This window comes from Raphanus sativus, unplaced genomic scaffold, assembly GCF_000801105.2.
Source record: "Raphanus sativus cultivar WK10039 unplaced genomic scaffold, ASM80110v3 Scaffold2872, whole genome shotgun sequence".
Classification (NCBI taxonomy): domain Eukaryota; kingdom Viridiplantae; phylum Streptophyta; class Magnoliopsida; order Brassicales; family Brassicaceae; genus Raphanus; species Raphanus sativus.
Window position 1 is genome coordinate 1 of NW_026618179.1, and position 13,374 is coordinate 13,374.

The 13,374-nt window shown below is 42.5% G+C and overlaps 1 protein-coding gene and 1 non-coding gene across 2 annotated transcripts; one reads left to right on the forward strand and one right to left on the reverse strand.

Annotated features, from left to right (window-relative positions):
- Positions 1–9,379: 9,379 nt before the first annotated feature.
- On the reverse strand, positions 9,380–11,736 carry LOC130506091 (uncharacterized; the record flags this gene model as incomplete). The annotated part of the gene is made up of 3 exons (XM_057000715.1): positions 9,380–10,665; positions 10,865–10,940; positions 11,010–11,736. Coding segments are annotated over 3 exons (2,089 nt in total), but the record flags the coding sequence as incomplete, so codon positions are not given.
- LOC130506092 (small nucleolar RNA R71) lies at positions 11,047–11,153 on the forward strand. Its single transcript, XR_008941886.1, has one exon. It is a non-coding gene; the product is annotated as a small nucleolar RNA R71 (small nucleolar RNA).
- Positions 11,737–13,374: the final 1,638 nt, after the last annotated feature.

The following is a 13,374-nucleotide window of genomic DNA, read 5'->3' on the forward strand; positions in this document are numbered from 1 at the left end:
TCTAAGAAGCTTTATTTGGAACCACTAATCAGTGAAGAATAACCAGGAAGTTGAATAAATCTCATAGGAGTTGTGAGTAAGAAGATATCCAACTTTCTATCCACATGATTCCAGATTAGCCTGTTCGAACATATACCATTATCTTCATGATTCTTATCAAACCAGGATGAACCATGATAACAGGATTTTTCTAAGATCCTATTCAAATGCTGAAGTATAAAGGATGTCAATCCAATTCTAAGAGAACATAAACCACTAGGAATGCAAGACCATGCTTAAGCTAAATGCTATCAAGATATGATAAGAGATTATACTAGAATAAGACTAGAAATGCAATAAAGCAAGAGACTTTCTTAAGATTATGAGATGAGAGGACTCATGGGATAAGGGACTTAGACAGTGGATGATCAAACTCAAACTAAGGTGCCAGCTTTCAATCAATCTATCTACCTTAGACCTAGATACAAGACTAAACAAACTCTATCTCTAGATGAATGCTCATTTGCTTCCAAAACTCAAGCATCAAATCTCTTTGGTTGAATGTTTAGGAAGCAATCATTAATAATAAGTCTAATAGCCATCTTAACACCTTTAACAACAAATCTCTTTGGTAGAGTATGATAAAAGCTTAGGAGAGTTGGTTCAGACATTTCATCAAACACCTTGTGGGTGGGAAATGTCTAGAATTCAACTTTAGAGAGGCCAGCCCTAAAGCAAACACTCTACTAGCAAGGAATAAGAAGGATCTACACCTAAACACCTTAGATCAAGCCTAATCACCCTTAATCTCCCTAACCCATGACTCCAAAAGTGGATCTACTCACTAATCACCATGATTACTCTTGAACCCATGAGGTTTCCAAGCTTAATCATGTTTAAGAAAGATGAAAAAGAAATTATAAACACTCAAGAACACAAGAAGAGGATGATTTGATTCAAGGTAAGAACTTTCACCAAAAGGTTTTGTGTTTCTTAGAGAGAAAATAAGATAGATCCTCCAAAATGGAGATTACAAAGTATTTATACTTAGGTTTAGGGTAAAGAGAGATACATAGGATAAAAGACAAGAGTGTCCCTTGGATAAGGCTAATTAGAACTTCAAAATAGTGTTTAAAATGACCCAAGGTCGAATTGGGTCGAACCGGACCGGTTTGAGAAAACCAGCCTCGACCAATCTCTCACTCAAGGTGCCTCACGCCCGGCTTGTGCTTCCCGGTCCTGCAATCTGGTCCTTGGCTTCACGCCCAGCTTGTGCTTCCCGGTCTCGTCTCTCCGGTCTTCCTCTTCACGCCCGGGATGGGCTTCCCGGTCTCGTCTCTCCGGTCTTCCTCTTCACACCCGGGATGGGCTTCCCGGTCTCGTCTATCCGGTCTTGCTTCTTCACGCCCGGGATGGTGATTCCGGTCTCGACCATTCCGGTCCAGTCGAGTCTAAGAGAGTACTTGCTTGGCTGAGCATCATTCTTCACCTCCTTTGGATCTTTGAACTCTCAAACACTTCACATCATCTCATAGTATGCTCCAACACCTGAATAGGGACATATGCTTCACTTCACTTCACATCTCATAATATGGATCCTAAAGACACTAAGATCTAAGCTATATGATCAAAATGTACAAGATATGAAGGCTAAAAACATGTAATTATGCAAGATATCAACTCCCCCACACTAGTCTTTTACTTGTCCTCAAGTAAACTTTCAAGAACTAAGGAGGAGAGGCTTGAGAACAGGGATTTCATAACCAAAAGATGCTCTTCTTAGCTCTCATCCTAACAACCTTGCATAGTCATAACAACTAGCTAGAGCAAAACTTCCATTCTTCTCTAACTTCTCTAGGCCTATTCAACTCTTTTGATCTCTACACTCATCATCATGATTCCACAAACCCAAATCAAACAACTCTCTAACAATCATTAAGCAGACTCAATAGAAAATCTTGCATATGGTCAAAAGGTCCAAGTCATTTGGTTTCGAAAGGAAATATTTTTGTTCAATGATGAAATAGGATAGGAAGTTCAAAACAATCTTTTAAGGTGGTTTACTCTTAAAACAAAGTGGCTTTGGTAATGCACATAATATATCTAAGAAAGGGATCAACTCATGCATACAATGCTCAATCTCCATTGTTCTACCCTTCCCCATACATATACAAGCTCAAACTTCAACTTCAAGTGCCAAAACCCAACTCTCATCACTCACCAAGATATCCCAAAGAACTCAAAACACTTCTTTAAATAGAACTCTTTTCTTTTATGGAGTCAATCAAGGGATTTTCTCTTTTTTTTAGATTTAACTTAGCTCTTTCTAAACTTTGCTAGCCCCCTTTTTTTCATTTTTCATTTTTTTTCTTTTTTTTTTATTTGATTTCTTTTTTTTTATTTGGGGGCCAAGACATTAATTATTTGAGCTAAGGATCACAAATTACTATCCCTTGAGACAAGATAATCACTCTAGAGTTCTAAAAGTCTAATCTTCTCTTTCTTAACCAAACCCTACTCCCAAAGATAAAATCAACAACACTCACCACCCAATCCTAAGTGCTAGACAAAGATGTGTCTAATCTAGCTAGAATGGAGACTAAGCATTGTCGACCCCGATACTCTCAACATTATGCACATGCAAAGCTTTCCAAAAAGACTTCACTCAACAATCAATGAAGGCTTGAAAGAAAGCTTTGGGTTCAGGGTGTGGAGTGCCACTTGAATTTGTCAAAAAGATTAGCAAAAAGCATGAAACAATTCAAGTGTGTATAAGCCATGACTCAGCACACAAATGACCATAAGCAAGAGACATTGAGTTTAAATAAGACAGGAGCAATCTTCAAAGAGAGAGTTTCAAACAATCCAATGAGTTTCAAGAAGAGAATTCAAGGCACAAAGTCTACAAGCTATCAAGAGAATGCTCAATCTAGTTGTCATGATTACAAAGGTTGCCAAAATGAGAACTTAGCTTGAGCATCTTTACAAGGTAAAATCATCCCCTTATGCATGAATGCAACCTATATGAATGCGTCTAGACTCAATCCTAAAATGCAAATGATGCAACTAGATGCTTCTTTTTGTGTTTTTCAATTTTTTCAAATTTTTATGGGTTTTCTATGCAATAACTATATACAATGCATGCTAAATGACAAGAAAACACAAGAATATCAGCAACTCGCACCTCCCCCACACTTAATTCACACAGTCTCTTGTGTGAAAAGTGGAGAGAGATGACCAAAATAAAATCTAAATGCAGATGAAAATGGTATATACAATGGAGGTGTTGGAGTACCTCTATGGAGCGTGAGAAGAGGCTGATGCCTCGCCGTCGGAGTTGTCATCTTCATCAGTGGTGTCAAGAGAACGAGATTTGTTTCCTGATTCTGAAGGGAAGATGTGTGGGTTTCTCAAGCGGCGGAGAGACTGCTCCCTTGATTCTGGTGCGGATGGGTCATAGAGTGGCTGAGGTGGGGGCATGATGAGAGCATCAATGTCAAAGTCCTCTGCCTTACATCCAGCTACAGCCCCTCTAGTCAAAACATCAGTCACCTTTCTCATGAAAATAGCTGAGGCCTTAGCTTGTCTCTTCACAGTTCTTCTCAGTTCCTTACATTTCTTGGTGAGCTTGTAAATGGTTCTATCCTGAGCTCTGCTCCACCTCTGGAGGGTACTGATCTGATCATGAGCGTCGCGAAGGGGGCCAAGAGGTAAAGCACCTGTGAACTGGTCGAACTTGTAGCGAGGAGGGCCAAAAAGGTGTTCAGTAGCCTTGCTTGTGTACCCTTGAAGATATACCTCGTCACTGCTTCCTGTTGTTGGCGTTTGAGTCACAGGGCCAAGTGCTCCATGGCATTTGAGCAAGTGCTCCTCATCAATATCGAACCTGATTGCACCCGGACTTGTCAAGGTGGTGAGTGGGTAGTTGGGAAGAGCAATCTCAGCTTTCTTGTTGAGCCTCTTGTATGAGTAGACACACCTTCCATCTAATGTCCCTGCTAGGAATTGGACCTTCTTGAGGTACTTTCCATTCAAGTAAGCTGGACCTGATTTATCAGTTCCCAAATCAATCCCCAAGTAACCAAGTAGTGGGGTTATCCAGCCACCGATCCCAATCTGAGGTTCTGAATCGCGGTTTGTCCAAGCCCAATCCTTATAGTACATGAGGCGCGTCACAAAGTATCCCACCATACCAAAATCACTGTAGAAGTCATCAGGGACAATGGGTAACTGAGGGTGGGAGGCATAGTGTTGGACAGTTTGATGAAGAAATCTCAATTCCTCTCCAGCGATATTACTCACCTCCTTCTTGTAGAACAAGGTGTGGATAAGGAACCTGTGGAGATAGCGAATGGTAGGGTGCTTGATGGCTGTGCTTCTGTCTTTCCTACCCTCTCTTCCCTTCCCTGATATCAATTTCCAAGTTAGGTCTTCGATTCCTTTGCCTTTTGGTGCATTGGTGAGCTGAGGAAGAGCTGGATTCCTCCCATCATGGAGGCCAAGAGCTTCTCCAATCTCTGTGAAGGACATGGTGTAAGACTGACCAGCGATCTTAAAGGTGATTCTTCCCCAACCTTGCTGTGCAATCTTCTTCGTGTGAAATGTTGCTTCAAGAGTAGACAAGAACTGACAAGAGACCTCGGGATAAGTTTGGTAAGCCATTGAATAGAAGCTGCCTATCTTCATGAACTCTAGCATCTCCTTAACATCATCATCAAGATACAACGCCTGTAAGAAGGACCTGTCCACAAATCTTGTTGGAGGCTAAGCAATACCTTTCCTCATTTGCTCCACCAACTCAGCTTCTGTGGGTTTCTTCTTCCTATCTCTGCCAGCATTGAAGTTTTTCCTCTTGGGAGGGCCATGATCCTCATCACTGTCTGGAGAGGGATCCTCAGTTTTTTCACTGTCACTCTCTTCAACCACTGGTCTTTTGCCCTCTTTCTTCTGCTTTGCTCTCAACTGCTGATCCTTACGGACTTGGTCTTGGTGCACCTCCTCACAAACTAACTGAGAAGTGGGCCGCTTGGTAGGTGGTTTTGGCTGTGGTATTGGAGCTTGAGTTGAAATGGTAAGATTAGCTTCTTGGTTGCTTTTCTCCAATACAAGAGCTCCTCCACCTTGACCCCTTGGCGCTTTTGCTCTCTTGGGAGGGGCTTGCTTGTGAGCAATGTCAGCCGCACTCTCATCAGCAGCAATTCTTTTGCCATCTCTCTCGGCTTGTGTTTTCTTCTTGAGCATGACTAAAGCTTGCTGCCTACGTTCCTCCTCAAACCAGGTTGTGAACCCAACACTTTCCCTGTTCTAGCAGTCTCTCTCTCAGCATTCTTCCTCTTCTCAGTCTCTATCTCTGCTTGAGTCTGTTTTGCCATTGGTACCTTGCTATGGATGATGGAAAATAAAGAAAAGATTCAAGAAAATAGACTAATGGGAGAAAGACTTTGATTTAGGAAAAAGAATGGATTGATTTGGTGGAGATTTAAGTGAGATATGGTGCTTTTGGTTCTTGGAGGCAAGAGAGGTTTTAGATTTGTGAAAGAGGTGAGAAATGGGAGAGAGAGAGGGTGTAATTAGGTTAAAGGGGGAGAAACAAGTCGGGTCTGGGTTTGGGTCGCCGGGTCTGAGCGAGAAAAAGAGAAGAAGACTTACCTGGAGCGGGACGCGGGCCGATGGATCAGCACGTGGGCTTGGAGCGGGACGCGGGTCGTTGAATGAAACGCGCTGTCCGTACTGCTGCGTGCCCGGGTGAGGAAACTCGGTCTCATCTCTTCGGTCCTCAGCTGCACGCCCGGGTTGCATCTCACGGTCCCATCATCCCGGTCCAAATGGACGAACATATCATGCTGTCACGCCCGGGTTGCATACTCCGGTCCCATCATTCCGGTCCTCTCGTTTCTCTCTTCTCTTTCCCCCCCTTTTTTTTTTTAGCTAACCTTTCTCTTCAACCCATACCACACTAGCTTCTTGTCTCCTCTATCCATGGTTCCCATTCTCCAAGGTTCACTTCACTTCAACTCGAAAAAGAAATCCTAATGCAATATTTACAAGGATAGACATGGGACTTCCTCCCAAGTGAGCTTGTTTAAAGTCTCTAGCTTGACTTTGCTTCTTTTGAGACTAGGTTGAGGTGGGTTCAGAAAGTGGAATTGAGAATCCATCTTCCTTTGATGTAGTACCCAAATAGAGCTTCACTCTTTGTCCATTCACTGTGAACTCTCCTCCACTCTTATCCCAAAGAACCACTGCCCCATAAGGCTTAACTTCCTTGATCTTAAAAGGTCCAGACCACCTTGATTTGAGCTTCCCTGGAAACAACTTCAGTCTAGAGTTGTAGAGGAGTATCTGATCATCTGCTCTTAACTCTCTCTCTTCAAAATATTCTTGTCATGAAAGGCTTTGGTTCTCTCCTTGTAGATCCTTGAGTTCTCAAAAGCATCCAACCTAATTCATCAAGCTCATGAAGCTGAAAAAGTCTCTTTTCTTTTGCACTCTTGATGTCAAAGTTCAACAATTTCACAGCCCACAATGCCTTGTACTCAAGTTCTACTGGTAGATGACAAGCTTTCCCATACACAAGGTTGAAAGGAGTGGTTCCCAATGGTGTCTTGTATGCTGTCCTATAGGCCCAAAGTGCATCATCAAGCTTGTCTGACCAATCCTTCCTCTTGGCTCCCACAATCTTCTCCAAGATACCCTTGATCTCTCTGTTAGAGATTTCAACCTGACCACTGGTTTGAGGGTGATAAGGGGTTGCAACCTTGTGCTTCACTCCATTCTTCTTGAGAAGATTCTCAAAAAGTTTGTTGATGAAATGTGAGCCTCCATCACTTATCACCACTCTAGGAACTCCAAATCTTGGAAAAATGATGGTCTTAAACATCTTCAATACCACTCTTGAGTCATTTGTAGGACTTGCAACTGCTTCAACCCACTTAGACACATAGTCTACAGCCACTAAGATGTACTTGTTGCCATAAGAAGAGGGGAAAGGTCCCATGAAGTCTATTCCCCAAACATCAAATACTTCCACTTCAAGAATTGGGTTTTGAGGCATTTCATTCCTCTTTGTGATGTTCCCTCTTCTTTGGCAAGAATCACACCTTGAGATGAACTCTTGTGTGTCCTTAAACATATGAGGCCACCAAAATCCAGCTTGTAGAACCTTAACCACTGTCTTGAAAGTTGCAAAATGCCCTCCATATGAAGAACCATGGCATTGTTGTAGGATTCCATCAACTTCTTCTTCAGCCACTGCCCTTCTATAGAGATGGTCTTTGCAAAGGATGAAAAGAAAAGGTTCATCCCAATAGTACCTCTTCAACTCCTTGTAGAACTTCTTCTTGGAATAACCTTCAAGTCTTAATGGTTCCTTTCCTGTGACAAGGTAGTTCACAAAATCTGCATACCAAGGCTCCTTCTCCTTAGACGCCTTAACCTCTTCAAGCTTCTTGTCCGTTTCACACACTGCAACCACTGCCCTGATGGCCATGACCTGTTCCTCATGAAGCCCTTCATCAATGGGGATTTCACCTTCAATCCTCATCCTAGATAAGTGATCAGCTACTCCATTCTCAATGCCCGGCTTGTCTCTAATCTCCAAGTCAAACTCTTGAAGCAAAAGGATCCACCTCAAAAGTCTTGGCTTAGCATCTTTCTTGGCCAAGAGGTGTCTCAAAGCTGCATGATCAGTGTAGACAATAACCTTTGACCCAACAAAGTAGCTTCTGAACTTCTCAACGGCAAATACAATGGCTAGCATCTCCTTCTCAGTTGTGGAATACTTCACCTGAGCATCATTCAAGGTTTGGCTAGCATAGTAGATCACATGAGTCTTGCCATCCTTTTTCTGCCCCAAAACAGCTCCAACAGCAAAGTCACTTGCATCACACATAATTTCAAAGGGGAGACTCTAATCAGGTGGCTGAACAATAGGAGCATTGACCAAATTGTTCTTCAGCTCCTTGAAAGCTTCAAGAAAATCTGAATCAAAGCTGAAAGCGGCTTCTTTGCATAGCAGCTTGGTTATTGGCCTAGCAACCTTTGAGAAGTCCTTGACATATCTCCTGTAGAACCCAGCATGGCCAAGGAAACTGCTTATGTCTTTCACAGTCTTTGGTGGAGGTAGACTAACCATCACCTCAATCTTAGCCTTGTCCACTTCGATGCCTCTTTCTGAAATCTTGTCTCCAAGTACAATCCCCTCTTTGACCATGAAGTGACCCTTCTCCCAGTTCAGCACAAGGTTGGTGTCTTCACATCTCTGTAGGACCCTGCACAAGTTGGACAAACAAGCAGAAAACGAAGATCCGTAGACAGAGAAGTCATCCATGAATACCTCCACAACATCCTCAATGAGATCAGAGAAGATAGACATCATGCACCTTTGAAAGGTGGCTGGAGCATTACATAACCCAAATGGCATCCTTCGATAGGCAAAGGTACCATATGGGCATGTGAATGTCGTCTTCTCTTGATTATCGGGATGTATGGGGATTTGGAAGAACCCTGAATACCCATCAAGAAAGCAATAGAAAGGATGGTTTGCAAGTCTCTCAAGCATCTGATCAATAAATGGCAATAGAAAATGATCCTTTCTAGATGCAGAGTTTAACTTTCTATAATCAATGCACATCCTATGTCCAGTTACAGTTCTAGTGGGGATCAACTCATTCTTATCATTTTTCACAACAGTGATACCACCTTTCTTTGGAACCACATGCACAGGAGATACCCATTTACTATCTGAGATTGGGTAAATAACACCTGCATCTAAGAGTTTGAGAATCTCCTTCTTTACAACTTCTTTCAAATTAGGGTTTAACCTTCTTTGATGCTCAATAGAAGTCATTGATTCATCCTCTAGATGTATCCTATGCATGCAGAAAGAAGGTGAAATCCCTTTGATATCATCTAGAGAATACCCTATTGCTTTCCTAAACTTCTTCAGTGCACTCAACAGTTCAGACAATTCAAGTTCAGTAAGCTCACTACTCACAATGACAGGGTAAGTCTCATTAGGGCCAAGGAAAGCGTACCTTACACCATGGGAAAGGGGTTTAAGCTCCACCTTAGGCGCTTTGTGTTCATCCCAATCCTCTTGGTGACTGTCCTTTTGTTGAGTGGATGCTGCCTCTTGATGAACCACTTGTTGAAGCGCCTCATACTGATCCTCACTCTCAAACCCTCTGTGTGAATCCAGCATCCTTCCATAAGCATCACTTTCCTTGTTCTCAACCACTTGGACTCCTCTATCAACTGTCAAGGCATGCTGTAGAGGATCCTCAAGTGCTAACTCTTCAAGCAGCTCATCAGCTAGAGCTTTCATTTCCTCTATGTAGAAGATCTGCCCTTGGATGGTTGGCCTCTTCATTATCTCATTGATGTCAAAGTGGAGAATGTGCTACTTACCCAAGTGAAGATCAATCTTGCCCTCCTTCACATTTATAATTGCTCCTGCTGTGGCCAAGAATGGTCTTCCAAGGATCAAAGGATCTCTAGCTTCCTCATCCATCTCTAGCACCACAAAGTCAGTAGGGATTTCACAATTTCCCACCATCACAGGGAGATCTTCCAAAATTCCAATGGGAAATTTCACTGAGCGATCAGCAAGCACCAAGGAGAGTTTGCACTTCTTGTAGTGGCTAAACCCAAGCTTCTTGGCTACAGATAAAGGCATGAGACTAACACTAGCTCCCAAGTCACATAGGCACCTTTCAAACATCAGAGGACCAATGGCACAAGGTAGAGTGAAGCTTCCTGGATCTTCTAGCTTCTTAGGGATTGTCAACCTCTTAATGATGGCACTGCACTCATGAGTAAGAACCACCATTCCTTCCATTTCTTTCTTCTTAGCAGCCACAACATCCTTCAAGAACTTGCTATACTGAGGAACAAGCATGAAGGCATCTATGATGGACATTGTAATCTGCATTTCACTCATCTGCTTCTCAAAGAGTGCCTTGTACTTCTCCAATAGTTGCTTCTTGAATCTTCCTGGAAAAGGTAACTTAGGCTCATAGGGAGGAGGGACAAAAGAAGTATCTTTTGATGTAGCTCCACCTTGCTTCACTGTTCTCTTCTCCTGTCCAACCTTTCCTTTACCCTTAGCTTCCACAATCTTTTCCAGAATTTCCTCATCAACCTTCTCATCAACAATAACTACCTCATCATCAATGTTGATGGCAACCTCCCCACCCTGTTTCTCACCATCCTTGGTGAGTACTCTTGGAGGCAACTCTTTACCACTTTGCAAAGTGATTGCCTTCATTGTTTCTTTGGGGGTTTGCTCAGGTTTTCCAGGTAGGGTTCCCTGTTGGCGACTAGGCTGAGAGTTCATAGAAGCAAATTGGCTCTCCAAAGCCCTGATCTTGTTGTTCAGCTCTGTGTAGCTACTGTCAATCTTGGAGTGCACTATCTTGAACTCATGCCCAATATCCTTTGCAACTCTAGACTGAGCTTCCATGATCTGCTTGAACATTGATTCCATGTTTGAATCAGGAGCCTTGGACTGAGATGAGCTTCCTTGAGCTTGAGTAGACTGATTTGTGTTACCAAAACCAGGAGGGGCATTTTTGCCTTTGCTGATAGTTCCCTTGTTGAGTGGTTTGCTTAGGTTGGTATCCTCCTTGCTGGTTGTTTTGATATGACCTCGGCTGGTAGTTGTTGTACTGAAAGTTAGGCTCCTTTCTGTACCATGTACCATTGTTGTTGATGAAGCAAAGCTCTTCTTGCCCTTCCAAACCATCAACCTCATTCACCTTAGAAGGAACCTCTTGACTAGGATCACCAACAAAGCTAACCTGCTCCTTCTTGGATTGGTTTGAAAGAACCAAGTCCAACTTGTCTTGCAAGGATTTGATATCCTTCTTTGTTTGCTGATCCTCACCTCTGCTGGCTCTATCATACTCCTCATTGTAAACTGAGTCACTCTTTGCCATGTTCTCCACCAGCTCCTCTGCATCCTGCTCAGTTCTGCCCAGAAAGAAACCATTGCTAGCTGTGTCAAGCCTGTTTCTGCAAGATGGGAGAACTCCCTTGTAGAAGGTACTAAGCAATCTTTCCTTGGTGAAACCATGATGAGGACATTGAGTAATGTAGCTGTTGAATCGTTCCCATGCTTCACCAAAACCTTCAAGATTCCTTTGTTGAAATCCTGAAATCTCATTCCTAAGCTTTGCAGTTCTTGAGTTAGAGAAGAACTTGGTGAGGAAGGCTTCTTTGCACTCATCCCATGTTCGGATGCTATCTCTTGAGAGACCCTTCTCCCATGTGTGAGCTTTATCTCCCAAAGAGAATGGAAACAGCCTAAGCTTCAAAGCATCTTCAGAAACACCATTTATCTTGATGGTGCCACACAGCCGATCAAAGTTGTCCAAGTGATCTAGAGGATCTTCCAAAGCAAGCCCATGGTACTTGTTGCTTTGGATCATGTTGATCAAGCTTGACTTGATCTCAAAGTTGTTGTTTTCCACAGCTGGTGCTCTAATGCCGGCCCTATTTCCATGGATGTTAGGCTGATCATGGGCACCAATTGCTCTAGCTTGGCGCTGTGGATGTCGTGGTCCAAGGTTGGCAGCTCCTTGACCATCTTCAGCAGCTCTATCTTGAGGCAGGTTCTCCATGTCAAACCCCAACCTCTGAATGTGAGCCTGTTGCTCTTCTTCCCTTCTTCTTCTCACAATCTCCCTCTCAAGTGCAGAAATGTCTTCAACAATGGGAGTAAGGCTTGATGAACCTCTACTCCTCAAGTTCATACACCTGAAAAGTCAAAGAGAGAAAAGAGGCAAGAATCAATATCACAATAGAAAATAAAAATGATTTAGTCTCAAGCAAATGACTAAATCCCAATGTCACAATCAACTTAGAAGTTAGCAACGGCGCCAATTTGATAACAGGATTTTTCTAAGATCCTATTCAAATGCTGAAGTATAAAGGATGTCAATCCAATTCTAAGAGAACATAAACCACTAGGAATGCAAGACCATGCTTAAGCTAAATGCTATCAAGATATGATAAGAGATTATACTAGAATAAGACTAGAAATGCAATAAAGCAAGAGACTTTCTTAAGATTATGAGATGAGAGGACTCATGGGATAAGGGACTTAGACCGTGGATGATCAAACTCAAACTAAGGTGCCAGCTTTCAATCAATCTATCTACCTTAGACCTAGACACAAGACTAAACAAACTCTATCTCTAGATGAATGCTCATTTGCTTCCAAAACGCAAGCATCAAATCCCTTTGGTTGAATGTTTAGGAAGCAATCATTAACAATAAGTCTAATAGTCATCTTAACACCTTTAACAACAAATCTCTTTGGTAGAGTATGTTAAAAGCTTAGGAGAGTTGGTTCAGACATTTCATCAAACACCTTGTGGGTGGGAAATGTCTAGAACTCAACTTTAGAGAGGCCAACCCTAAAGAAGCATTAAAAACACTCTACTAGCAAGGAATAAGAAGGATCTACACCTAAACACCTTAGATCAAGCCTAATCACCCTTAATCTCCCTAACCCATGAATCCAAAAGTGGATCTACTCACTAATCACCATGATTACTCTTGAACCCATGAGGTTTCCAAGCTTAATCATGTTTAAGAAAGATGAAAAAGAAATTATAAACACTCAAGAACACAAGAAGATCATGATTTGATTTAAGGTAAGAACTTTCACCAAAAGATTTTGTGTTTCTTAGAGAGAAAATTAGATAGATCCTCCAAAATGGAGATTACAAAGTATTTATACTTAGGTTTAGGGTAAAGAGAGATACATAGGATAAAAGACAAGAGTGTCCCTTGGATAAGGCTAATTAGAACTTCAAAATAGTGTTTAAAATGACCCAAGGTCGAATTGGGTCGAACCGGACCGGTTTGAGAAAACCAGCCTCGACCAATCTCTCACTCAAGGTGCCTCACGCCCGGCTTGTGCTTCCCGGTCCTGCAATCCGGTCCTTGGCTTCACGCCCGGCTTGTGCTTCCCGGTCTCGTCTCTCCGGTCTTCCTCTTCACGCCCGGGATGGGCTTCCCGGTCTCGTCTCTCCGGTCTTGCTTCTTCACGCCCGGGATGGTGATTCCGGTCTCGACCATTCCGGTCCAGTCGAGTCTAAGAGAGTACTTGCTTGGCTGAGCATCATTCTTCACCTCCTTTGGATCTTTGAACTCTCAAACACTTCACATCATCTCATAGTATGCTCCAACACCTGAATAGGGACATATGAATGCAATATGGATCCTAAAGACACTAAGATCTAAGCTATATGATCAAAATGTACAAGATATGAAGGCTAAAAACATGTAATTATGCAAGATATCAAACCACGATCTAAGAAGCTTTATTTGGAACCACTATTCAGTGGAGAATAACCAGGAAGTTAAATAAATCTCATAGGAGTTATG